Source organism: Pyrgilauda ruficollis, unplaced genomic scaffold (genome assembly GCF_017590135.1).
Source record: "Pyrgilauda ruficollis isolate IOZ18807 unplaced genomic scaffold, ASM1759013v1 scaffold127, whole genome shotgun sequence".
In the NCBI taxonomy this organism is placed as follows: domain Eukaryota; kingdom Metazoa; phylum Chordata; class Aves; order Passeriformes; family Passeridae; genus Pyrgilauda; species Pyrgilauda ruficollis.
Window position 1 is genome coordinate 980702 of NW_024511099.1, and position 26244 is coordinate 1006945.

General features: G+C 54.8%; 2 protein-coding genes across 2 annotated transcripts; both read right to left on the reverse strand.

Annotated features, from left to right (window-relative positions):
- Positions 1-6: 6 nt before the first annotated feature.
- Positions 7-13316, reverse strand: DUSP15 (dual specificity phosphatase 15). Its single transcript, XM_041458296.1, has 16 exons — positions 13040-13316; positions 12411-12821; positions 10873-10906; positions 8904-8986; positions 8417-8466; positions 7718-7792; positions 7082-7253; positions 6702-6910; positions 2922-3351; positions 2258-2447; positions 1980-2056; positions 1656-1761; positions 1264-1365; positions 788-1183; positions 556-674; positions 7-457 (listed from the first exon to the last, which is right to left on the reverse strand). The coding sequence occupies exons 2-16, from the start codon at positions 12429-12431 to the stop codon at positions 317-319; spliced, it is 2205 nt and encodes a 734-aa protein (XP_041314230.1). The 5' UTR covers positions 12432-12821; positions 13040-13316; the 3' UTR covers positions 7-316.
- A 10728-nt stretch (positions 13317-24044) lies between these two features.
- PDRG1 (p53 and DNA damage regulated 1) lies at positions 24045-25560 on the reverse strand. The gene is made up of 5 exons (XM_041458277.1): positions 25398-25560; positions 25224-25299; positions 25044-25118; positions 24695-24775; positions 24045-24388 (listed from the first exon to the last, which is right to left on the reverse strand). Exons 1-5 carry the CDS (start codon positions 25479-25481, stop codon positions 24306-24308), a joined length of 399 nt encoding a protein of 132 aa, XP_041314211.1. The 5' UTR covers positions 25482-25560; the 3' UTR covers positions 24045-24305.
- Positions 25561-26244: the final 684 nt, after the last annotated feature.

Genomic DNA, 26244 nt, shown 5'->3' on the forward strand with positions numbered 1-26244 from the left:
CACCCATAGGAAAACACAACCTTTATTTTGAAGGTTTGCAACAGCAAGTCCTGACAGCACAAGGTGCAAGGACAGAGCCAGGTCTGCCCTGGCTTGCTGAATAGGCACGCAACAAACCCCACCTGGGGGACTCCTGGGGAATAAATACAGCAATCACAGGGGCAGCAGCACCTGCCCACCCAGCTAACATCTGTCCTTGTCTGGTCCCACACACTGAGCACTCTGCCTCAGGAAATGCAGCTGGAATGGAGCCACAGGGCTCAGAGCCTCCCACTCTGAGACCTTATGGCAACTGGGCTCTCCTCTCCCACCCAGTTCAGGGCTGGCAGAGCTGTTTGAGGACATGGAGAACGTGGCTGGAGGTGCCAGGGGCACAGGGCTGGGGGGAATTGCAGAGCAGCGTCGGCCTCAAGCGCTGGGCATGATGGAAGAGCTCCCGAGCGAACACCGGCTCCACCTGCGGAGGCACAGAACGACAGAGGATGGGCACAGGTCCACGTCCTCACCTTGGTCCCTGTGCCTGGCTCAGGGGTCACCAGCCCCAGTGGGACTCACGTGAGCCATGATGAGCTTCTGGAAGGGGTGCCCAGCTCTGGTGGGGTATTCCTCCCCGAAGCACAGGTAGATCTGGTACTGAGGCAGGAGCTGCCCGTTGCTCAGGTACTCCCGCACCTCTGCAAGACACCAGCGCTGTCAGGGGACACAGGGTCCTCACAGCCCCCGTCAGCCACACCAGGGCAGGACCTGCCCCTCTCCCTCAGGGGAGCAGAGTCCCACAGGGACTTACGCTGTATGTACTGCTGTGTGTCCAGCAGCTTGTAAGTCCTCTCCCTCTCCAGCTTGTTGGGCCAGTTCTTGTGCGGGGCCAGTGGCCCGTTCCAGTACACCCTGCCCTGGCACTGGCGCTTCATGAAGACCCCCTCAGGTGCTACCCACAGCAGCACCCCGCGCTCCAGGTGGGGCAAGAGGCGCTCCAGCACGTTGGCCATGCAGGCCACGCGGCCGTGGCCGCTGAGCACCTGCGGTGGGGGGAATCTTATCTGCTCCATGCACGAGGGGCCGTAGAGGCGCTCGCTGTCGGCCGGCACGGCGCTGGTGGTGATGCGGCAGCCCTCGGCCGTGCGGGTGGTCACCTCCTTCACCAGCACGTCGCAGTAGTACAGGCGGATGTGGAGCCAGCAGTCTGGGGCAAAGGGAGGGTCAGTTCATGGGCAGTCTGGGCTGGTGGGCCACCCAGGGCATTGCCTGCAGCATGGCTCCTACCTGAATTGTTGACATCCTCCACAGGGAGGTAGGACTGGGGTCCGGGAAGAAGCTGGCCATGGGTTGGGTTCCAGCCATAGAAGACTCCCCTCACAAGGCACCCTGGAGCAGGGCAGAGATGAGGTGGTAAAAGGACATGGACAGTACCCCAAGGGCTCCCAGGGACTCTCCTGGCCCAAGCCCCTGGGCCCACACTTCCCACTGTGTTTGCTCATTATTGGGCCTCATCATATCCCCTAAGTGTATGGCTTTGCTGGGGTAGCGTGGGAGTCCTCAGCCCCTACCTCAATCCCCACAGGTGTTGCATGCATGAGCGACAGGAGAGCAGGATCCTGGCAGAAGTGTGCACTCCCTGTCCCCAGCCCCATCCCACCGAGAGGGACCCTCCTCACCTCGCTCGGTTGGGTGGCCAGAGATCCGGGGCTGTGGAGACACTTGGGCATTCTCCAGCACGTCCTTCTGGCTTTCCTCCTTCTTCGGACTCCCTGCAGTGCTGCCCTGGGGGTAGGAGCAGCTTTGGTGAGGGCTGAGCTGGCAGTGGGGGCTCCTGAGCCAGCTCCTTCCTCTACCATGGACCCCATAAGCCAGCAGATCCCCTGCCTGGGTCTGGCAGTGCGGGGCACAGGGGACCCTCTCTGAAGCCCCGTGGGACAAATGCAGGCAGTGTGCAAGCGGGGGAGCAGCTGATGGGTGAGGGGGGGATTTGAGGGTCCCACCTTCTCCCCTGCCTGGATGGCACAGGGCAGGCTCACCTGCTGGTCCTCACCGCCTGGGGACTGTGTGTCACTGTTCTCTGCAGAGAGCAAGAAAGAACCGGTGAACCCCTGGCAAACGGCAGGAACAGCCCCAGGGAAGACAGCTGGCTGTCCGGGACACCCAGAGAGGAAAAGGAGCGGGGAGGAAGGGTAATATCTGTGGGGCACGGGGCTTGTACAGGCATGGTTCAAGTACCAACCCCACATCTGGCACAGGAGGAGGGACGGCAGGGACGTACCTGCATCACAGGCTCTGTCAGTCACGATCTGGTACACCTTGTAAGGCTCGGAGATGTCCAGCTGGCTCCGCTCGGGCACCTCCTGGAAGTCGGTGCTCTTGTTGAGGGCGCAGCGCAGCCGCGTCTTCCAGGTGGAGGGGTCGGCCTTGTCCGTCCCTTCGTGGTACTTCCCCTTGTAGATGGCCCAAGCCTGAGGGACAGAGGGTGCCCTCTGCTGTGGGGGGTGCCACAACCCGACCCCCGGCTGGGTTGTCCAAGGGGGTCCACCAGGGTGTGAGTCCACCGGGGTGGACGGGCAGTGGGGAGCCGGGGCTGTGTCCTGGGGGACTGCGGGGAGCCGGGTGCTGCGGGGTGCAGGGGAGCACACCGGCAGCCCCGGCAGCGTGCACGGAGCCGGGCGGTGTGTGCCAGGGGTGTGCATGGAGCCAAATCCTAGCGCTGCGCACAGTCAGGTAATGGAGAGCCCTGGAGGTGCGCATGGAGCTCGGCTGCACAGAGCTGGGTGAGCGGTGCCGGGGTGCGCACGGGGCTGGGCAGTGCGGAGCCCCGGCAATGGGGAGCCCCGGGCAGTGGGGAGCCCCGGCAATGGGGAGCCCCGGGAGTGCACACGGAGCCCGGGGGCCATTCCCAGGGCCGGGTGGGGACCGCGGGGAGCCCGGGGTACCTTGAAGAGCGCAGCATCCTCCTGCTGCCGGTAATCCTGCTTGGCCGCGTGCTTCCAGGGGATGCGGAAGAGCGTTCGCTGCCGGTTCTCCCAGCGCAGCCCCGGGTACCGGCCGCTGTCGATCTGCGCGATCAGCCACTCCTTCAGCCGCATGGGCGCCCCCGGCTCCGCCATCACGGCCCGGCGGCGAAACCGAAAGCGGCTCCGGCTTTCACTTTCCCTTTCCTGGCGCACGCTGCAGGTTCTGGCTGCCCCAAGGCAGGGGGGGACGGTTCTTAAATTTTTTACTCTGCTCCACTTTTCCCCGCGCAGCAGCGTCAGACATCCGTGTTCAGGAAAAAATGATGTCGTAATTGACGGTTGCAGCAATGGGAAGAGCTGGAGCTGGTGCCTACGGGAGGGACCCCCAAAAAAGACATCCCCGAAGTTTCAGATCCTCACAATGTGTGCAGCCATGTACACCAGTGGTGATTTTAGCCTCTTCCCGTTGTTCACTGCATCCTGCGGAGGCTCTGGGTGATTGACCCCCACCCCGGGAAGTGCCCTTTGTTAGGCAAAGGGTGAGCGCCCATTCCCGGCTCTTGCCTGGGGCTGCAGCCTTTTCCTGCCGTTCGGAACACTATGTGCAGCTCGCACTGCTGATTTACATACCGAGATACCTGCACTAGGTGTATTTCTCAACACACGCACCCTGCACTCGCGGGAGAGGGGCAGGCACATTGCATCCACGGGAGAGAGGACAAGGCACCAGAAGGCACACGGAACTCTCCTGCACCCCTACCAAATGCTTCCCCTAAAACTGTCAGGTCTCCCACATGCTCCCCGAAGGGGACAAAGGACTCTACTCCCTTTACTTCTTGCGTTGGGGATCCAGCTGGACACGTCCCAGCTCCAGGGACTGCGTCCTCCCATGGGACCGGCTGCTCACTCCATGGGTGTGGAGAGCTGCAGGGAGCTGTGGGAACAGCACAGGGTTTCCAGGGTGGTGTGAACAGTCACTTGTCCCTATCTCTCAAATCTCTGCTCTAATGCTCACGTCTGCCTTGTGGAGCTCTGGATGCTGAGTCGAACGGGAAAGGGTGGGAAGGACGGATGAGCTGTGCCAAGGGCTGCCGGGACCGGGGTGGGACACATCCTGCACCAGCTCCCCATTGGCCCCCAGCGGGGCACGGGCTGAGTCACTGGCCACCCTGAGGTGACACTGGTGTTGGTTCCTCTATCACTGCTGCAGAGTTTCATGTCGCTGTGCAGGGAAGCCCTGCTCCTCTGCCCGGCTGCTGTCCCCCAAGTCTCCTTTTGCAGTCACCCAGGTCTCCTTTCCCGCTCTGAGTCAGAGAAAGTCACCTCTGGCCGAGAGGAGAAGCAAAGTTCCTGAGAGCTACTGGGGCTGCAAAGTCTCCAAATGAATAATCAGTGGCAGAGAGCCCAGTCCTGGGCTTTCCCAGAGGATGTGAGGACAGGGCACAGCCACGTGGCACAGAGGGCACATGGGGCCACATGGGGTGTACGAGCGAGCCCCACTGGCAGGGGTTTTCTCTCCTTATTGAGCCTGACCGCGATCCCTTTGTTGCAAAGTGAAGCCCAGGCACCACCTGTGCCCTCCATTTGAGCGAGCTGTGGGGCCACGTTCTGGGAAAAGGGCCTGAGAACTGACGGACAGAAAATCCACATCTCCCCTTTCTGCCTTGGGAAGCAGTGCTGTGGCAGGGAGTCACTGCACAGCCTCCCAGTGGCTTCACTGATTACATCCAAGGCCGGGAGATAATCGCAGCCGCCGGCTCGTTTGTCAGCCCCAGCCCGCCGGGATGAGTTTTATCGGCCGGCGGGGATTTCATGTGGTGTGGCAGCCGCCTGCTGACGCAGGACCCGGGGGATCCAATTACCCGGGCATCAGCGAGGACGCTCAGGAGCCACATTCCCCACTGTATTCCTCACCGAGCTTCTCCCTTCCTGGAGAAGGCGAAGCTGCTTAACCCTTAAACTTTTCATGCCGAAATGAGCTTCAAAAGGCAGTCAAACATTAACTCGTAGCTAACCCTGCCCTTGCCCGGGTTTTTCCAAGCTGTGTAAACCAGATCTGCCAAAATAAACAAATTCTGCTGTGCTGTGAGCTGAGCTGGAGGGCCCTGTGGGGTTTACAGTGGGAACAAGGGAATCTCTGGGTGCAAACACCTTGGCATAAGGTGTCCCAGTGTGAGAGGGTGCAGCTGTTCATAGTGCACACATCCATCCCAGATGTGTGATCCTGGGCTGCAGGGCTTCCACCCTGCTGGGTGCTGAGGAGGCCAAAGGGTGCTGGAGAGCCTGGCCTGGGGCCGAGGGGGTAGGTAGAGGAGCCTGGAAGGAACTGGAAGGAGAGTGGGATCCCATGGTGCAGGAGCAGTGAAGGATGATGCACCCCTGGTTATTCAGTTTGGTCAGTATCTGCCCAGAGAGGATGGAGCTCCCAGTCTGCCTGGGTCACCCCAAGGCAGCACCCAGCTCAGCAGGCAGATGCTGGCAGCAGGAAGGAACCTTGGTCTTGAAGCTTTGTCTCCTGGGGGATCCCTTCTCCCTAGAAGAGGGGGGCAGGGATGAGGGGGACCCCAGAAACATGCTCTGAGTCCCAACAGGGACAATGCTGATGACGCAGCTGGGCATCCTCAGAATTTTTCCCACCTGGGACTCTGCTCCAGGAAATGTGTAAATGGGACAGGTCTGGGGCTTGTGATACACAGCTGGTGTCAGGCTCCCAGTACTCCCAGCAGCTGGAGGAGCCTGAAGACTCCTGGACCTTGTGCTCCTGGATCCAGTGAGTGGAGAGGCTACAGTGAAACAGGCTCCAGGTGAGCTCCCACCTGCTGCTCCTGGAGCAGAGCTTGTCCCCAGAGAGCCCTGCCCTGGCACTCACATTTCTGGCCTCCATTGTCACCTTCCCACAAGGCAGCAGGGTGAGCCCTGTCCTGGCATGCCAGTGTCCCCAGCCCACTCCAGAGAGTGGCCAGCAGCAGCTCCAGATTGGTCCCATGCTGGGACCTTCCCCCTTGGCATCCCTATTTCAACCTGGCCATCACAGGAGAGTCAGACCACAGAGAAGGGTATTTATTACTGGGGAACATATAAAGTCTTTAAGCAAAATGGCTTAAGGCTCTGCTCTAGTGAGGTCTGGCCAGGTTAAATGCTTGGTTCCCACCTGTTACAGATTGTGCCCTGGGGTAGGTGGGAATGGGGTGCAGTGGATTTCTAAAGCTACAGTGCTTGCTCAGGGCTTGTGCTTGGCCAGTCCGGAGCTGGACCCTTGCCTGGAAGCCTGTGTTGGTGGCATTACCTGCTGGCACACTAGTGTGTCCCTGCTCTGCAGCCACCTGGGTGCTGGGAGCTTGTGCTGCTGGTGGGAAAACTGCTCTGAGGGGAGCACCAGCTCTCCTGTGCACCCTGAGGCCATGCAGTGGGTACCCAAGTGCTAAAGCTGCTGCTGGCAACACCTGGATACTGGCCTGTGGCAGAAGAGACCCCCTGTGTTCTGCCCCAAGCAGGAGCCTGCAGTGACCCAGGGACAGAGATCTGTGTCCCCAGCACAGATCGGATGTGAAGAAGATGAGCCCAGCATGTGCTGCAAAGCTCAACAGCGTCCGTGAAACCTGCCCAGAGAGAAGGTGGCACATTCCCACCCCAGAAGAGAAGAAGGAGCTGGGCTTTGTGTAGGTCCTGCCCAGTGCTCCCTGTCCCACTGTACTGAATCTCCTTCATCTCTCCCAGGCTGTTGGGTGATGCTCTCTGCTCTCCCTTGGCTTGGGTCACTTCAGACAAGCCGGGATGCAGGAGAACGTCCTCTTCACCCGCAGCAGGAAGGGACTTGTGCTTCTCATGTCTCTGGCTCTTGGGACCAGTCCTTGCACAGCTCCCTCTGTCCTGGATGTTCCTTCTCTCCCTACTGGCAGCAAGGCCTTTATTTCTTCCTCGTCATTGAAAGGGGACATCCCATACTTCTGCTTCAGGTGCCTGCGGACCTGCGGAAGGAGCGAGAAGTAAAATATAGTGCTGGTTTACCAGGGCAGGTACAAGCCTGCCAGCAAGGGGAGCAGGGAAAAAACCGAGTCCCCTCAGGACTTGTCCTTGCTCTGAGGCCCACAGCAGCCTCAGCCATGGAGCAGGTCATAGGTGGCAGAGGTGTGTCCCACCTTGCGGGCTGCGCTGCCGCTGAACTCCGACAGCTGCTGCCTGAAGCCGGGATTGGGGTTGGCCACGGGCCGGATGGTCCTGATGGCATCCAGCACCTCCTGGCAGCTCAGCTCTGTGACAACCATGACATAGGCAACGACCACGGTGGTACTGCGGGAGATGCCAGCGAGGCTGGCAAGGGAAAGTGCCGAAGGGCTGGCGTTAGTGACACATCCTGACCTCATGCTTGCCTCTTCCTCCACCCCTGTGCCTCAGATATTTCAGTCCTTCTTCTCCAAGGACTTGCTCTCCCGGAGGCCTGAGACCTTCCAAGGTCCTGGCCATCAGTGCCTATAAATACCCACTCCTCTACAGGGAATGGGAGCAGCAGCCACTGCCTGGCTGCCTGCCCCAAACCCTGCTCATCCCGCACACTCAGCTGCAGCAAAAAGCTGCCCCGGCTCCAGGACTGCCTGGATCCTGCTGGGTTTGAGTCACAAGCTACAGCCAAGGGTGGATCCTGGGTGGGTCCATTGGCACAGAGCCCTCTGGCACAGGCTGGCTTTGATCAGGGGTTGCAGCTGAAGTGAGGGGCTGGGGGCTGTATCTGCTGAGCTGGGGGGACACAGCAGCAGGCACAGGGGAAGCAGCATTACCAGTGGACGAGGCAGTTCCCTCCATGCAGGCGACACTGATGGATAAAACTGATGCATTCCTTGAAGTGCCTCTTGCTAGCAGGAAAAATAAACCAGACAGAATAAGAACTTCAGGGGTGGAACAGCATTTTTAGCTGCAGGCAGAACAGCCCTGTATGAGTTGTTTTAGGGGATCTGCCAGCCACTGCTGAGACCTGAACATCTCAGTGCTGTTTATTCCCAAGGAAAGGTGGATTTGCCAGCTCATTCTGTGCTGAGGACACAGAAGGGGACACTGTGCTGGGGATGCACGGGGCTGCCCTGTGACTTGTGTGACTCATGCTGGGGCAATGGGACGCTGGCTGCTCGAATCTCCAGCCATGACTGTGCCCTTGGCTGGCTCCATACCCTTTGTGTGCTCTCCCCTCTCCAGATACTTCCTGGGAGGATGCTTGCTGCCTCTCTCCATGGGTGCTGCCGAGTGGCTGTCCCTCACCTCACCCCAGGGCTCATGCCCTCACAGCAGTCACTGAAGTGGGATGCTGTTGGGGTCCAGGGGCAGTCCCCTGCACCATGGCATCACATCTCCAGCCTGTGGATCATGGTGCTTGAGGAGCTGGAGGGAGCTGGAGCACATGGAGGGCTTGAGAAGCTGTGAGCCCTCACGTCTGGTCACCCTCCCACCTCTCTGCACGTCCCCACCATGCCCAGGGTACTCACATGTTGGCTTCAGGGGTGTCGGGCAGGGGAATGCGGAGGTAGGTAATGTCCTGGAAGAGAGAATAGGAAGAGGAGAAGCTCAGGCACTGCAGCCAGGGTGTCATACATGGTCAGAGCAGGGCCGGCAGCACCTTTGCTCCTCACCCACAGCTCCCTACAGGGTTTTGCTTCCCCCACACAGCATCCCCCCTGCATGGGGATGGGGCCACAGTCTCCCTGGGGTGAAGGGCAGAGCAAGGGAACACCAGCAGCTCGTGGGAGAGGATGGGAAAAAAGAGGAGTCTGGAGAGCTGGAAATTGTTTCCCGTCAGTGTTCAAGGTCGGGTTATAGTCACAAGACAGCCAATTTCCCATGCCGGGGGGCCGCCCAGCCCCTCTGGGATCAGTGACCAGGAGAGGTGCCATGGGATTCTCAGAGGGGGAAGGAAGATGCAGCATGGAAGGAGCTACAGGAATCTACAGGGTGACATCTGGTGCAGGACCCTACCTTCAGCAAGGGCTGGGGGGATTCATGGATTGAAACAATGTGGGTGATCTTGTTCCTGCTTAGCTGCTCCAGGTCTTTGGCATCTAAAGGATAAAACCAGACATCAAAACGTATTCATTTCTTATCCTTCTCTTCCCACAGTGCTCCCACCCTGCTTCTACAGCCAGCCAGCACAGAGCCTTGCTCCAGCAGATCAACTGCATCCCACCCACACATGCAGCAGTGCAGACATGGGCAAACATGGAAACCTGGAATGCCAATCCCATGATCCCAAACCAGAGGCCTCTCCCTGATCCCTTCTCCTTGCTGCTCATGCTGTTGAACCATTCACACTTGCACAGAAACACTCTGGGTCAGCAGGCAGTGTCCCTCCTGCCTGTACTTGTCCCCACTTCGGGAGGAGACGTGCCCTGCGCACACCTCCTTGAGCAGATACACACACACAGCACTGGGACTTGCTGCAGCCTGAGAGAACTGCTTTATCTTGTGAATATGGAAGTGGAGCTGCAGCAATTTATATCAACTCTGATTTTCTGTAGAAACACCTGAGCAGTGACTTGCTGCTCTCTGGTCTGTTCTCTCTGCAGCTGCATGGACAGAAATGAGGTATCCTTGGCTGTTGGGGGCAATGCCCTGCCTCTCACCAATGTTTCAGCATTCTGGATGTGATCCTGGCCTCTAGTCCAGCACAGCAGTTGCTGCACAGGGAGGGGAGCGTGCTTGTCTTGCTGAGCAGCTTCCAAGTGTCTCCCTTTCATGCCACAACCAGCAGATGCAGCAAGCGCGGCCAGAGAGGAGGGGAAGCATTTCCCCATCTCATTCTTTTGGGTTTCTAAACTTTCACGTGCTGTAAAACCTTGGCTCAGGGATCCAGCCCAGGAAATGCTAATGGCATGATGTGAATTTTAATAAGAGCGAGTCTCAAGGGAGATGCTCTCAAGGGCAGGGAAGCTGCTCTCTGTGTGGAGAGGGAGATAGGGACTCCCACACCTGCCACCTTCCCATCCGCCTCAGCAGGCAGTGACAGCAACTGGTGACACTGGAAGCAAGGGTCTGGAAAAGCTTCCAGTTGGAGGAGATGCCTCTGTGAGCTTAATGTTGCAGGCCTAGAATCTTGTCACCCTGGATTGCTTGGCAGAGTGATGAGGAGTGCTTGGATGGCATCAGGCCTAGGCCCCACAGCAGAGGATGCTCACAGGAACCCCCCTGATGAACCTGGCAGCTGGGTGCCCTTGTCCCTCTGTTCCCAGCAAGCCACAGCCCCCCCCAGCCCAACCCAAAGTGCTCCATGGGGCAAAGGCAGAACAGGGCTGCCACTCCAGTGACATTTCCTTAGCAATTCACACCAGTGGTTTTAAGCTTGTGCAGCACTTGCTGCAGGAATCAAGCTGGCAAAGGAGCCATCAGGGAGGTAGGAGTACAGGCTCGTTTGTCATGGCAGATGCCAACACTTGGTCATTAACTGTCCCCTGACAATGAAAATTCCTTAAAATAGTGACTTGGTGTGAGAAGGGGTGATTCAGCCTCTGGGAAATTCCCTCCTGAGGATGGGCAGCCCCCTCTGACCTCTTCTACAGCAGCAAAACTGGGGAGCATTACCCTGAAGTGCCCCTGTCCTGCTCCCTTGCACCCGTGTGGCACCACCAGCTCCTCTGCTCCTGGCACAGGATCCATATTTCCTCCTTGGCTCCTTTCCCCCATGCATCCCAAGAACTCATGGCAGCTTTTAAATAAGGAAACCATGCAAAAGCAGGGGTCTCTGCCTTGCCTTTCCCACAGTGTCTTCACTCCCACTACTGCCAACCCAAACAGCAGAGCAGGCCGTGGGTGCAGGCAGAGCAGTGGGCACAGGCAGGGTGGTGGGTGCAGGCAGGATGTCAGGCAGCATTTGCAGGCAGGGAGGCACCAGCTCAAGCAAGCCCCAGTCCCCAGCTGGAGAACATCTCTGCAGCAGTGGGGTTCCACTCACCAACGAAGTTCCCAAGGTAGAGGCCAGGAAGGATCTGTGGGACACAAGGGGAAGTGGCAGTGTGAGCAGTGACTCTGTGCTGTGGACCCACACTGGGAAGCACTGACCTTGGTTGGAGGGGCCAAAGTTCTGGCACTGGCATGACCATGGCCAGCCCCAGGGCAGGAATGGTGCTGGGGCAGCTGGACCTGTGTGTTCCCAGGGCTGTCACTGCCCTGGCACCCAGCATGTGGGGCTGGATGTAGTCCTGGCACTGCCCTCTCATGGGTGCTGGGAGCCAGACACAGCTTTTTTATTGTTCCTGTTGTTTATCATCAATTAGTCCTCTGTTGGGGTTTATTACCTGAGCTCAGCAAGTTGCACACACCTTTGTACAGCCTTGGACTATACCCATGACCTCTGGAAGCCCTGCTGTTCCAGGGATGGGAAAGCAACAGGCACAGAGAAGCTTGTAGGGGATGTAGCTGTCCCCCTCCCAGCCCTGAGTTCTGCTCCCCTTACTCTGCACTGCAGGAAGCCCATTTCTCACAGCTCAGGCACAGATTGCTCTGGACACCATGCTTTCAGCTCATTTCCCCTGGGAAATTCCACTTCTCATGATGAAAAGATAATTACTTGACAAGGCCTCTGTTAACAGCACTGCAGATGCAGAAGCAGGACACCTTGCAAACCTTGTCAGCCAAAGCTATTTTGCATTCCCCCTCACTCCCAGCCTGGTCAGTGAGTTCAATCCTGTATCCAGGCAGTTCTCTGCCAGTTTCTCCCTGCAGCAATATTTGGTGCTCAGGGCAGGTGGAGGTGATTTTCACCAGCACAGCTGGACTTACACTTGTCTCACTGCTCACATTTGGAAACGTTTCTCTCAATTGAACAGCTTAAAGAAGGGGTTTTTTTTGTGTGTGATTCCTGTGATTTTAGATCAATTTCCTATTGACAGGGTGCCTTTAACTCACAGCTGCAGCACTGAGAGGAGCGGGTGGGAGAGCGCCAGTTAGCAAGGGCAGCTCCCAAGGGCAGGACACTGAACCATGAATAAACAGCATGTGCCTGTCCCCAGCACCCTGCTGACCCGCTCCTCAGAGGAGAAAACGGGGCAGCACATAAATAAAATAGCGCCCATCCCCTCTGCCCTGTGATGCCGAGCCCCATGCACAGCCCAGCCCCGCTGAGCAGGGGGTGTGGGACCACCAGGCTGGGAGTCATACAGAGCTCACAGCGTGTGCTTGGTGCTGGCTCCTTGGGATTAAAGGTGCTGGGAAAAGTTCCCCCCTTCCTTGAAGGAACTCGCTGTGACCCCTTCCCTCCACCCCCCGGGCAGCTGTCAGCTGTCCCAGCGCAGTGTCCCTTCTTGTTTCACCTCCGGTGTTGCTCTGCCGGCAGATAAACAAACAAACAGAGCCGAAGCCGGTGCCGGCAGGTGAAACGCCGCTAGGCACGGCAGGGGCAGCCGCCAGGTAAGGGTCTCCCACCTCCGGCACCGGACGAGCAGCCCGGGCATGGCCGAACCGCAGAGCAGCCGCCCCAGCGCTCCCCGTTACCTGGCTCATGCCGTTCCCCATGGCCGACGGCGGGCGCCGGGGGTGGGGACGGGGCGCGGGTGTCCTTGTCCCCAATGCTGCCGTCCTCCCCGTCGCCGGGCGCAGCTGCCGTCCCCGCTGCCTGGTCGGGTTTCCGTCATGAAGAGCTTGGCTCCCCCGGGATCGCTGCTCGTTCCCAGCGCGGCGAGGCCGGGCCGGTGGCTGTGCCGGGGCAGAGGGGACCGCGGCCGCCGTCCGCCGCGGCTCCTGCCGAGGCCGTTCCCCGGCTGCTCCGGCGCTGCCGCGCACCGGCTGCTGCCTGGCCGGGAGCAGACAAAGGAGGAGAAACTCCCCCCCTGCGCCGTGGCGTGGGAGCACGGGGCCGCGCTGGCTGCTGCCTGTCGCCGCTGCCCGCGGCCGCACAAGGCTGCACTGTTGGGAGAAGAACAAAACCTTTGTCCTGCTCCATCAAGGAAGGTCTGTGCGGCCACGCGGCCAAGCGCCCGGCAGGATGCCCACCCCTGCCCACGCCATGCCCACCGCTGCATGCGCCATACCTAACCCTGCCCTGCCCGCAGCGTGCCCACCCCTGCCTGCACCACACCCCTCCGTGCCCTGCCCGCGCCAAGCCCAGCCCTGCCCGTGCCCACCTGCAGCCGGGTGCCGCAGGATTCCTGCCCTGCCCGGAGGGCTGCAGGAGTCTCCTGGGAACTTCGCAGGGCCGCGGGATGGGCAGTGCCAGCGAGGAGCAGGGCTGAGGGGCTCCCCAGCACGGCCTGTGGCCGGCAGCCCGCAGGGAGGGTCAGGCCGGGGGTCGCCGGGCCGGGCCGGGCCGGGGGATCGGGCCGGGGCCGCGGCGGCCGTGTGGGGGGGCGGGTGCCGAGAGCGCCCCCTGGCGCGCAGCCGCGCGGTTGCCATGGGGACGGGCGCGGGCTCCGGCGCCCTCAGGGCCGGGCGGGGGTCGGGGGTCGCGGCCCGGCTCCGAGCGGGGCCCGGAGCGTTCCAGGTGGGCTCCTGGCGGGTTCTCGGCTCTGTATCCCAACTCCTGCACATCCCCGGGGCAGCATGTTAAACCCCATATGCTCTGTGTGCAGGTGAGGGCAAGGATAGCCCCCCCATCCCCAAGCCTCCCACCGCGTATGGGGAGTATGGCTGGTATCTGTGGGCAGGTTTGGATGCTACAGGCATAATAGAATTAATTAGGTTGGAAAACACTTCTGAGACCATGGAGTCCAACCTAGGACTGAACACCACCTTGTCAAGCAGACCAGGGCGCTGGGTGCCACTCCAGTCTTTCCTTAAACACCTCCAGGGATGGTGATTCCAGCACCTCCCTGGGCAGTTTGTACCCTCCAATGTATAAACACCACAGCCCTCCCAATGTATAAACACCACAGCCCTGTCCTCTCCCGGGCACTGTCCCCTGCAGCACAGTGGCTGAGCAGGATGTGATCCCGCCAAGAGCCTTAGCCCTCACCAGGGGTGGCATTTGACAGCCTGCTCTAGTGGAAGCTGCACTTGCCCGTGGAAATGGGGTGGAATGGGATGAGCTTTTAAGGTCCCTCCCAACCCAAACCAGTCTGTGACTATCTGGAGGGAGGTTAAGGGTGGTTTGTAGCACTGGGTTGACCAGCAGTGGTTCAGGAGGGCTGTGGCTGAGCTGCTGCAGGGTCACTGTGGGCAGCTGCCTGCCCTGGAGAGGGGGATGCTGGCTGCACAGGAAAGATACAGCAGGAATGGTGGGGCATGCACTGTAAGGCTTGCTCTGTCCTAGCCCCCAGCGTTCATGCCAAGAGACAGAAAATTGAAATTTATCCTCTTCCTCCACAAAGAAAAAGCAGTTCTCAGTGGTATTCATACTTATTTATTTTTCCTCTCAGAATATGTAGTGCAGTTGATCCCCAGAAGCTTCTCAAGGGCAATTAAAGCAAGTCATATTGTGGGAGCATTTGTTATGCTGAATCTTGTATTTCTCTTTCTACCCAGCTGAGTCAGAACAGCTGCTTAGCAAAGGATCTGAAGAGGTTTCAGAAACAGTTAGAAAGGGAAGCAGGAAAGCCTGAGGCAAGAAAATGTGCCTTTATTCTGAAGACCCTCAAAATGCCTTCAGAGTACTATTTGTTTGTGGAAGAATTTTGCAAGAACCCTGGCATCACTTGGGTTATGAAACTGGTAAGTGTGTGCTCCCAAGGAAAGTGAGAGATGAATGGATGCCTTCGTTCCTCAGAGGGAGAGGAAAATATGCAGGAAACCAGGAAACCCGCAGGAAGAATTGGGCAGAGCAAGGTAACATGGAGCAGCAGTGCTCCTGGCCAGGTTTCTGATCAACATGTAGCTCCAAAACACTGCTTCTTGTGTAAGAGTTTATTTCAGCAGCCAAAAGTCAGCTCAGTTTATTTGTAGAACCAAAGTTAACTCAGTGGTGAAGGTATAAAGTGCAGAGCTCTGTGTGGAGGAACAGACTGTGCTCCCAGGGGTACTGACTGTGGGGTTCTGGCTGAGTTCATGCTCTGAAATCTTTCAGTTCAGCTGCAGGTGTGCAAGAAGGTGGAGGTGTGTGCAGGACAGGTGGCTAATTGAGCTTCTGGTTAACGAGCATTATGGCAGCCCCCAAAGATGGAGCAGTGAAAACATCTGTTTGGATTTAGGGAAATCCCATTGTGTTAGATGTCAAGTCTGGTGTAAACTTACTGTATGGAATTCCATCCTGAGACTGAAGAGATTACAGGAGGCTCCTTTATCACAGAAGCCCAGAATTATTTGGTTTGGATTGGAGGGGATCTTAAAGTTCATGTCCTTCTCTCCCGCTGCCATGGGCAGAGACAACTTCCACTGGACCAGGTTGCTCAAAGTCCAGCTCAGTCTGGCCTTGAACACTTCCAGGAAGGGATATCCATTTCCAGTCTGGAGCACAAGCTGGGGTGGATTTGGTTGGCTCTGCCCTGCAGGTAGAGAAAGGCAGCCCTATGCTCTGAGTCATGTTTGTCCCCCCAAACCTGGAGCTGTGCTGAACACTGCAGCTTCCACTTCAGCCAGTGATCTGGGGATTAAGGAAAAATTGTGTTTCCCTTAGAAATTCTGACGATATAATGTGACACAGAGAAATGCCTTGCCTGTGCCAGAGGATTCAAGCCATTTAACAGCCTAAGTGTTGTGTGGTGCATAAATAAAAACACACCCCTGCGAGTGAGCAGTCCCTCTGTTTTGTGCAGCAGGTCTGGTGAGGAGGCCGGGACAGGAGGATTTGTCTTACCCTTGTGAAAAGTGACTGGGAGGTAATTATGCAAACTAACTCGTGAATTACAACCAGGAGGATAGCAGCTAGTGATTATCTAACTCTACAAATGGGAAGTGCTAATTGGCAACCAAACCCTTCTATTAAGCTGATTTTCTGCCCCACAACCTCAATTAACACGGTAAATAACCAGAACACAGTAAATAAGAATATATGAAAAACCTGTGATTACTGAAATTATACCAACAACTTAAATAGATTGTGGCCGACCTCAAAACTTGCAGGCAAGTAAAAATAAACTCCATGTTACTCCTTCTGTTGGTCTGTGTTCTGGAGCAGCCCCGTGTTGTGATGTCCTGGGTTGCCCACTCCCACACTCCAGAGGCAGCAGTAGGTCATGTCCAGTGCCACATCCTGGGGCTGGAGGAAGCTGGACCTGGGCAGCAGTGTGGGAGCTGTGCTCCTTGGGTGCCACTCCTCACCCTCTTCTATGCAATGTGCAGCCTAGGCTGTCTTCAGGATTTTTCTGCTCATTTGCCATAGTTCCCCACCACCTTTTTTGTCTTTCCTGTTTAATTAAGTTCTTCTGTAACATACACAAATTTAAAATGGGACTTAAAATTCCCAACAACATATGTTGCGTTACGTATATTTCTGGAAGCGTGTGACAGAGTTTGTTTATTTGGTGCTGTGGGAGTTCCCCATAGGCTGCCTGCTCTGCCTTTCCTCCAGAAATCCTCCAAACACAAACATGAGGGGGTTTTTGTTGAATCTCCCTGCCCCCATAACCTTAAATAAACATGCTTGCACACGAGCAGCTGATGAATCAGGTTATGCAGGTTTTCTGCAGTGAAGTTCTGGAAAACTGCAGGAAATGCTAACGTTAAAGCCACTAAGTCTGCTCTCCCATCTGTAGGTTGGCAAGTCACAAGGTGGGGAAATGTTCCTGAAAACGATAATTTATTGAAGAAGGTGAGATTGACTGTCTTTTCTTTGGGAATATCCAACAGGCATTTTGTTCTTTTGCTCTTTTCATCCTCTCCTTCTGCCAGTGCTTGGTCTGTTCTCCCATGCCGCCCTTCTGCCATATTCCTTCACTATTCTCCAGGGTAACAATAAAGATTTTTACAATTGATTTTTCCAAATGTATGGATACTTCCTTTGGGATCTGATTTTTTACACTTTGTGTGCATATTTATTTATAAACTTCCAATCTCAGGTACATCTAACATTAGGCAGCAACTGGATTTTATTATCATATATATATATAATATATATATAATATATACATTATTTATAATGTATTTATACTATACATTCTTTGGGTGATCCTGCACAGGGCCAGGACCTGGACTTAGATCCCTGTAGGTCTCTTTCAACTCAAGATTTTCTAAGATTCCAGCAGGGTAAGAAAAGGACTGTGCAGTTCTACTGCTTGGTATTAGATGCATCAGATGAACCTTGTCACTTCCAGCTCCTGCAAACACCTAGAGGACTTGGCTGCCCTGTCACTCTGCTGTCTCCCTGTCTCTCTCCAGTCCTTTTTCATTGGAAAACTGGTGTCATCAGATCACTGGAAATGTCAGTTTGACAAATCAGCTCAGAACAAAGCTGAAATGTCACTCCTGGTTTTACTGTTAGTGGTTGAATTTTGGCAGCCTTTCTTCTTCCTTGGGTTCGCAGAATGCAAGAACAGGGTGATTCACGGGAGAGAACTATTTGATTTTCAACGTGTCACACTTGCTGCTGTATTGAGTTTGATAGCTTTCATTTGATTAACACATCTTCCCAAAAGTTATGCCACTTCAATTTGATGGTTTAGGAGACAGAAAAATCCATCAGTTCTCTCTGTGAAAGTTCAACAGAGTTCACACTCACTCTAAATGATCAAAAGCCTTTCCAGACTGGGTGCAGAGAACCCTACCCTTGGGGGAGGGTGTGCCAAGGTTTGGAGACATGGTGGCATGGAGATCTTGTTCCAAGCCCCCTGCCATGGGCAGGGACATCTTCCACTAGAGCAGGTTGCTCCAAACCCCATCCAACCAGGCCCTGAGCACTTCCAAGGATTGGTGTTACCACTCACCTTTGAATGGTAACTGAGGTTCTTGTAAATAGATCCCTTGGGGTGAATGAGGGTGAAACAACACTGAATGACCAATGTACTTATATGAGTCAGGTTTGTTTTAAAACAACTTAAAAGAAAAGGAAGCATACAGCTGTTTTGATTATTTTCTATAAAAATATAAAAGTAAAACAACATGAAAACATAAGAGAAAAAAAAAAAAAGAACAATACAAGATAGGGGAGAGGAAAAATATCACTACCCATGTATCCAGTGATGAGATTTGATCATTGCAGTTTCAATGTCTGTGGTCTGCATGATGGTCAGAGCCTTCATCCATTAGGAGCCCACACAACAAAGACTTCCATGGGTTATATGCATTTGGTTTTAGGGGAAAGGCCTCGGTACCTCCCTTGGGGGGGAGTTTACACTGCCACATGAAGTTGTGCCTTATAGGGAGGGAGGAAATTGGCATGACAAAAAACATTAGCACACCTCTGCAGGATCTGCTTCTTATCTGCCTTTTCCCTTATCTGATGCAATAACACTTTGTTGAAGTGTGTTATCTGGGAAACAGTAGACTGCAGGACACAACCAATTTATCTAAGCAAACTTTGTTTTTTCACAAGGAGGTGTTCACAGCTTGTCTGAGCAACTTGTGCCAGTGACTCACCTTAAAGTACAGCACTAGCTCAGGGCAGTTGTTCTTTCCTTTTCCATTACTTTGTTGATTACTTCTGATTTTTACTATTTTTGGTCAGATAGCATCATGCAGTGTTGGATTTCAGCTCAGGTGGCTGAAAACTGGAAAAATAGTTAGGGACAGACAGGGAAAATAATTGTCTCTGGGGCACAGAGGACTGTCAGAGTGAGAATTGCATATTTGCTTATTCAGTGTCTGTCTTGGATCTTTATTTCAGCCCAGATGTTCATCTCACAAACGTGGCAGCACAAAAGCCTGCACCTGACTGCTCCTGGCCAGGGAGGGGGACATGCTGCCTGCAGGCTATTCCCTGCTGCTTGCTGTGGGATCTCTGGCAGGTGCAGGTGAGCTGACCTCACCCTGGCAGCTGCCACGTGTGCTGCAGCCACTTCACTGTGCTGCCTCTTCTCCTGACACACAGCCAGCTGATTTCCTTGGTAGCAGCTTTAGGCATGAGGCTGGGCCAGGCTTCTGCTTTCATGTCACTTTGTGCATCTATACTGTGGATGTTTTTTACTTTAAACTCAATAATGTTCTGGTTAATGCACTCCTGAGAGGTAGATGTAGCTGAGCCCTTGTCTTCTGAGACCTCAGAGGGACAGCAATGCTGGCATTGCTGCACACAGCTGTCTCTGTTAAGCTGCCTCTCTCAAGAGGTGTCAGTCAGCTGAGGGAGAGAGGGAGGATGGATGGAAGGAAAAAAATAGGTTGTTAGATTCCTCATGAATCTGAGAATGGTGTTTGAGCATAATAGAGGATGGTGTTGAACATCCCATTTTATGGGCTGCTCCCTTCTATAAATCTCTCTTGTCAGTAGGGAGAGTTTTTGCAGTCCCCTGATAGCAGAGAGGATGTTAATTGCTGCTGGGGAACTTCTGATGGAGACCTGGGGACTGTTTTCTCCTGTAGGTGCATATCAGTTAACCCTGGAGAATTTAACTGCTGAGTGTGGCTGGTGGCCCCAACCTTCTGGTCTCTGGTCTTTCACTCAGAATTCTTGCTGGGCTGTGGAGATTATGACTGGAAACAAATCACAGGGACTAAATGTGTGCTCATCTGTTGGGAATGACTTTGTGTAGTTGTTTGGACGTCTCAGAGCTGCAGGCGGGTGATCAAACTTGGTGCTCCACTCCCTAGTGTGGGGCAGGGCCAGTGGAGGTTCTCGTTGTGGATATGGACAAGCACTTTCATCCAGTGTTCAGAAGGGGATTAGCAGTGACAAATGCTACTTTGAGCTCCTGGGCTGTGACACCCCAAGCCATCAGGATCTGAAACCCTCAATGTGTTCTTGAGCAGACAAGGGATTCCAGTGTCAGGTCACTCCTGTACAGGGGTGTCTCGTGATGCTTTGACACCTTGCAGGTAGGGGTTTGCAGGCTGAGTGAGCTGGTGGGGTGCAGCAAGTGAAACGTACAGCTGTGTGAACTGGTTACATGAAGGAAGATGCCACCTGGAAGGATGTAGCTGCTTTCAATCAGAGTATCAGACTTCAGCTGGGTGCAGCACCATATAACTGTCGGATCTCTAGCCCTGTTGTGAAACCCTGCCAACTTGGCTATTTCTGGAAGATGTTCCCCTCCAAGTACCAGCAAATCACAAGTATCAGAGCACTTGCCAGAGATGGAGGGTTATGATCATCTCTCCTGCTTATGTGTCCCACAGCAATGCCCCATCAGCACTGATAAACTGCCCCCCAGAGTGGTTTGGCTGCCAGAAATGATCACCAGGTCCATGGTGCACTGACTGAGATGCAGGCCAGGAACTGAGGGTACTTAACAACAAAAAGTCTCTTTAAAACAGAATTTTACTCCGTTGGTTTTGTTTGTTTTTTAACACAGGTTTTCTCCCTAGTTAAGTGAAAAATATTTATCATGAAATTCAGCTGAAATTCTCAGAAATTTATCTGCCACATTCGCAACCCAAGTATTGCAACAGCAGGAACCTGAGAACGCAACTGATTTGTCATTACAAGAGCTGAGAGAAACAGAGACAGCAAATAGCACTACAAAGATGACAAGCAAAAATACGATTATTGTTCTTTCAGTCTTAGTCATGTAAAGAGCAAGCAGAAGCATAGGTAAGGTAATTTCCCTTAGATGTGACTTATGTTGATGGTGCTCTCCTATGAAATGTCTCTAATTTAACTCTTCCTTCTAACAAGATGTGGTCACTGCTATTACTTGTTACAGCACTGTGTCCTGTCAGCTTCAGCCCCGTATTTCACATGGTGCCACTGGGGACAGTTTTATTTCAAATGAACAAATAAATTAAGCTCATTTCTTGTCTGGGATAGCTCTAATGTGCACAATCTACTATGTTCACAGCCTCAAACAAAATTACTGCTAAGGCAGTCTGCAGGTAAAGGGTCCAAGTAACTTCAGTTAGTCAGGAAATAAATTAATTGGAATGAAAGTCCTTGATGTCATCACAGTGCTGCTGGGCTCTCAGAGAGATATCTGAACACTCTGCTGGGAACCTGTTCCCTGCAGACACCCACATCTGCAATTAAAAAGGGTTAATGCTCATTCTGTGAATCTTCCTCAGCACTTACTGCTTCAACATGACTTTTTTTTTTTTTTTACTTTTCTTTCTGGAAGCCAGAGGGATTTTTTTTTCTTTAGTATCATCAAGAACAGGAATAGAAACTTTGCAACAAGCTCAGAATGTTCTTTGGCTCGGCACATGGGAAAGAGATTTAGGGTTGGATTTCCTATTGCTTCACACTCACTCCTGCCTGCTAGCAGGGTAATGATTTTGTGGGCAGGCATTTTTCTTAATGAGCCATTGGCAAAACTGCCTGTTTCTCCCTAATTTACTGTTATATCTCCTCAGCTGCGTTCTGGAGGTAAACACTTCACCTTCCTGCACTGCCAGCTGCCAGCGAGACTCTGAACTTGAGTTCATCTTCTGAAAGACTCACTTTGCCTTGTGAACAGGGAGAGCAGGGGGGTGAAGATGTTTATCACTTTCTGAGGGGTTTTATTACACTGTTTGGGATGGATGGTCTGGTTTCATGATTTGCTTGGCAACTGATCATAATCCTCTAACCTTCATTGTGATTAAATGACAAATATCCAGAAGCAGAGCAAAGTAAGGAAGCAAGTTGCCCCTTCAGAGTGGGAAAACAAGGCAGCATGGAGCTGCCAAGGGACTGGAGCCCGTGTTGGAGCCAGGACTTGCACAAGAGCTCTCTGTCAGAGGTCCTTGTGCACTGTGCCTCCCACTCGTGCGGCTGCTGGAGCACTCTGTTCCCAGCAGCTGGTCTTGCAGCATTTTGTCATTGACTACACAACCCCAGATATTAATAGCAGAGAGATGTCCCCTGCTTTCAGCTGTTCAGCTGTGTCCCTGGTTGTCTGGGAGTTGATTCCTGCATGCAGCTGGGCTATTGTCATTGCTCAGGTACTTCAGTGCGTGAGGTTGATGCTGTAGGCTGACAGGGAAGGAGCAGCATGGTGGAGGCTTTGACCTGGTCTGGAATGACAGGCCTGTCAGCAGAGGGGCAGATCTGGGTGTTCTGTGAATGAGAACATCGTGGCAAGCACGCTTTTAGGTGCAGAATTCATCCTGTTCTGGCAGGTGTCCTGCTGGTCCTGAAGCTGCTGGCACAGGAGGGGAATGCACATCTTCACTGGGGGACAAGAATGGGTGTGTGAGCTCTTATGGAATTAGGAGACCAAAAAGACCAAATGTTTTCCAAAGATGACTCTGCAGTCACTGTGGTGACTGTTTATTGGGCACTTTCCTGAAGCTAGTTGTGTATTTTACTGCTGGGAAGCAGTACTTGGATTCTCCACACTTGGAGAAGCTGACACACTTTGTACCTTTTGCCATGCACAGCTCAGTGTGTCCAGCATCATCTCTGGCTGTGGAGTCTAACTAACAGCACATGAGTAGAACCTCACCTGAAAGATCACCTTGCCTCTACAGGCAGGAAGAGGAAGGTGCTGTGTAACTTGCCTGTTAATGCTTTCAATGTGGCTGCTGTCCTAGGAAGAAAGAAATGAAGCATCTTTTCAGGAATCTGGCTGCGCAGCAGAGTGTGGTGCTGATCCCAAGCTTGGGGTGGGAGACACCCTCATGGATGAAGTTCACTCTCCCCTTGTGTCAGGCAGCAGCAGCTCCCTCTTCTCTCTGGACACCACTGGCCCAGCACAAGGCACTGGCTCCTTTGCTTCTGAGAGTTTCCCAGTTTGGAAGCTGCAGTGGGCTGGAATGAGGTATTTTAGCTGACACAGGGATGCTTGCTGCTCAGCTGGCCCTCTGCACTGCAGAGCTTAGTTCTGTTCCATGTAAGAAAACAAAGGGGCTAAACACATTCTGCACAGCAAAACAAAGCTTTTAGGGCAGGCAAGCACCTGATCCTCCTCCTGCTACTACTATGGAAACATGTCAGAGCAGAAAACCTGTTGCCATGAGACTGTAAAAATAACCCTGCCATCACATTATGGAGACACGGACTGGCTGCAGCACATGGCTTATGTAAGAGCAGCTCCAGCACTGGGATGTGGCACTGTGAGCTGCCTCCTGCTCCCAGGAGACAGGCAGGCTTCTGAAAAAGCTGCAGGCAAGACAGTTCGGGTAGTAAGTCTGTTATTTTTAGTCTGTGTGTCTGAAATATAAGTCTGAAGTGGACAGAGACACTTTTAGGGTATGTAGCATCAGCAGGAGAATTTTAAAAGTAGGACCAAGCAATGGCAGCTGGGTTTTTTTGTTTTAAAGAAATCACACCTTGGTTTTAAGGGGTCAGATACAGGATATTTTTTTGAACTCTGTGTCATTTGAAGCGTGTTTAGAACTGGCCAGGGCAGGAGAAGGCCTTGCTAAGTTGGAAGGTGGTCAGGGAAATGGTGGTGCTGTGTTTGATGCTGTCATGGCTGGGAAAAAGGAATGACAGCAAGGGATCAGGTCCAGGAGCCAGGCCCAGCTCTGTTGCTCATGCAAGATTTGGCAGAACAGGTGAGCAACCTCAGGGCTGGAGAAAGGACAACAGCCATATTTACAGTTCTGAAACTCTGCCCAGAAATATCTCTACAGAAGGTCAAAAAATCAAGGGCTTGGCTGGACCCAGACACTTCCCTGTATGCAGAAAAAAAAAAAAATCAAACTCACTGTAGTCACGTACTAATTGTCACTAATTTTTTTGATCTTATGCTCTTGCTAAGTTAAGCACTTGGGGGAGCACATTCAGAGGGGGGAGTGCAGAAAACAGCAAATTTTAAAACCTTTGCAGAAACTACTACTGGTTACATCAATTGTCCTTTTACTACAAGACAAACTCAGTGACTGTTCCTGCTCAGCCCTCCTCAGGCTGCTTTTTAAAACATACCCAAGTTTTATCCCTTCATCCAGTCCTGAAAGCCTCATTTCTGCCATCTCCTGCCTTCCAACAGTGGAACATGTTTTCCCAGTGAGCCAGAAAGATGCTGCCTCCTCCTGCTCCTCCCTACACATCCTCAGAGATTCCTGACGTGCCTCAGATGTACAGCTTTGCTTTGTTTGAATGCACAACTCCTCTTCTGTGCCTCAGGCATGTGGAGGATTCCCAATCCCTCCTACTCCTGTTCCCAGCGTGACAAAGGAGCAGCTCTGAAGCCAAACCCCAGAAGTGTTCACATAAACCCCCAACAAGGAACATACACATGGAGCCAGGAATGTCCCGCTGCTCTGATTTTAATGATCCCACGTGCACCCCAGCGCTGTGTCCAGCACAGCTCTGCCACCCGAGGCCCAGCACAGAGCAGGAAAGGGTTTGTGGTCCAAAGAAACTGCAGAGTTGCAGCTGAGGAGCCAAACAATTCCCACCTCACCTGGGTGGGCTCTGGACACACCAACGTCCTGCAAATCCCAAGGACTGTGGGATGAAACATGAGCCCACAGTGACAGCAAACACGCTGTGACAATGGCACGGCCACCTCAGCCCTCCAGGATGCGGTTGATGAGCTTCATTTCCTCAGCAGACATGGGGTTCAGGTTAAACCCCTTCAGCTCAGGTTTACCTGAGAAAAACACATGGAAAACGTCAGGATTTTGTCACCAAAGAAGTAAAGCAGCTCATGGTAAACTCGAGAGGGGCTGTGGGGAGGGCAGGGGCAGCCCTGGAAGCTGAAGTGGGGTCACCCCAGCACAGGGTCACAGGGGGTTTAGGGTGCTGGGGGCTCCACAGAGACAGACAAGGCTGCTGGGGCAGGGAGGGAACTGCAAAACCAGTGGAAAACAGGCTGCAGGAACACATGGAACTGAGGAATCTCCTGATACACGAGTCTGCTGCCAGGCACTGAGCAGGTTCCAGTGGGAGAGTTTACCCTGAGCCTCATAGAGCCGGTTGACCTTCACCCGCAGCTCTTTCCGGAGCTTGTTTATCTCCTCGTCCAGCTCCTCCTGGTCTGGGATAAGAGGCACGAGTGAGGAGGACTGCGGTGGGCTCTGGGATGAAGGCTCTATTCCCCATCATTTTCCCACCCCATCCTGCCTCCCCCACCCCTGGGGCTGAGCAGCTTCCACGTGTGCTTCCCAGGGCACAGCAGGGGCCAGAATCAGCCTCTCGAGAGGCTCTGGGCACCTCAAAGAAGCCCGTTAATTGAGCCAACATCTTGTTAATTATGGTGCTTATTAAAACACTTAGAGCTACACGGAGCCCTCGGGTGTCCTCACCCTGCCGCAGCATCTCCCGGGTCTTCAACTTGGGCAGCTCGATGAACATGCCCCCGAAGCAGACCATGGCTTTCTCTGGGGAGAGAGGAAGGGAAGGGAAGGGAAGGGAAGGGAAGGGGCTGTCAGCGGAGCCGCTCCGCGGCCACGAGGTCACGGGGGGCGCAGCCAGCCCGGCCTCACCGTCGGGCTCCGGGTCCTTCTGCAGCGCCCGCAGGGCCTCGCGGTTGCGGTTCCGCTTCACGTCCAGGTCCACGATCTGCAACGGGAGCGAGAGAGGCGGGAGCGGCCGGGGCTCGGGGCTACCGGCGGCGGGACAGAGCGGGGCGGGGGGGCCCCGCCAGAGCTGGGTCGTACCTGCTGCCGTGCCGCCAGCACGTCCTCGGCCAGCTCCTCCACCTCGGCCAGGTAGCGCAGCACGAAGGCCGGGTCCCGGGCCATGGCGGGGCCGCCACCGGGGCTGCTCCGGGTCCGCCGCCGTTCGGCTCCGGGCCGCAGCCGCAGCCGCGCGGGCTGGTTCCGCGGCGGGAGGGGCCGGGCTCAGCGCGCCCTCTCGCGGCCGCCGCCGGGAGCGCCGCCCGGTTTGGGCACCCCGGGCTGCGGGGATTGCCCGGGCTGCGGGGACAGACCGGGGCTGCGGGGACTGACCGGGACAGTGGAGACTCCACCGGGACTGCGGGGACAGATCGGGGCTGCGGGGACTGACCGGGGCTGCGGGGATTGATCGGGGCTGCGAACACGCGTAGCGGGGGTCGCCTGAGTGGCCGTGGGCCGGGAGGGACGTGCCCGGTGCCAGCGTGGGATCTCGTCCGTAGTGCGGACTAACGATCCCGGGGCTGGCTCCGGGCTGCCCCTGCCCCCGGGACTCCGGTGCAGTGTGGCCGTGTGGCGCTGAGCCCCAGAGTGGGGGTCCTGGCCCCGCAGCCAGCCCCCAACCCACCCCGCTCAGCCCCGAGGGACAGGGGCTGAGAGCCCAGCCTCGCCTGGTCCCCTTGGTGTGAATTATTTATCACTTTTCACAGCCCGTCCCTTCGCCCCCAGCAGCACCGTCTGTCTCCTCTTCCTCGCTGCTTCCCAGCACGGTACCGCTGTTGGCAGCTGGGCCCTTGGAGCATCAGGTGACCTCTGTGTCATCCCAGAAAGCAATAAAGGGCACTCAAAGCGCGGGGCGATTAGCTCAGGTTTCCTTTCGTGCAGCTGGTGG

Coding starts and splice junctions, on each gene's coding strand:
- PDRG1 (XM_041458277.1), bottom strand. CDS start 25,481: ATGGCCCGGGACCCGGCCTTCGTGCTGCGCTACCTGGCCGAGGTGGAG. Junction 25,119..25,223: donor GAAGGACCCGGAGCCCGACG/GTGAGGCCGGGC, acceptor CTCTCTCCCCAG/AGAAAGCCATGGTCTGCTTC. Junction 24,389..24,694: donor CCGGCTCTATGAGGCTCAGG/GTAAACTCTCCC, acceptor TGTTTTTCTCAG/GTAAACCTGAGCTGAAGGGG.
- DUSP15 (XM_041458296.1), bottom strand. CDS start 12,431: ATGGGGAACGGCATGAGCCAG. Junction 10,907..12,410: donor TGGGGAACGGCATGAGCCAG/GTAACGGGGAGC, acceptor TGTGTCCCACAG/ATCCTTCCTGGCCTCTACCT. Junction 2,448..2,921: donor AGGATGCTGCGCTCTTCAAG/GTACCCCGGGCT, acceptor TCTGTCCCTCAG/GCTTGGGCCATCTACAAGGG.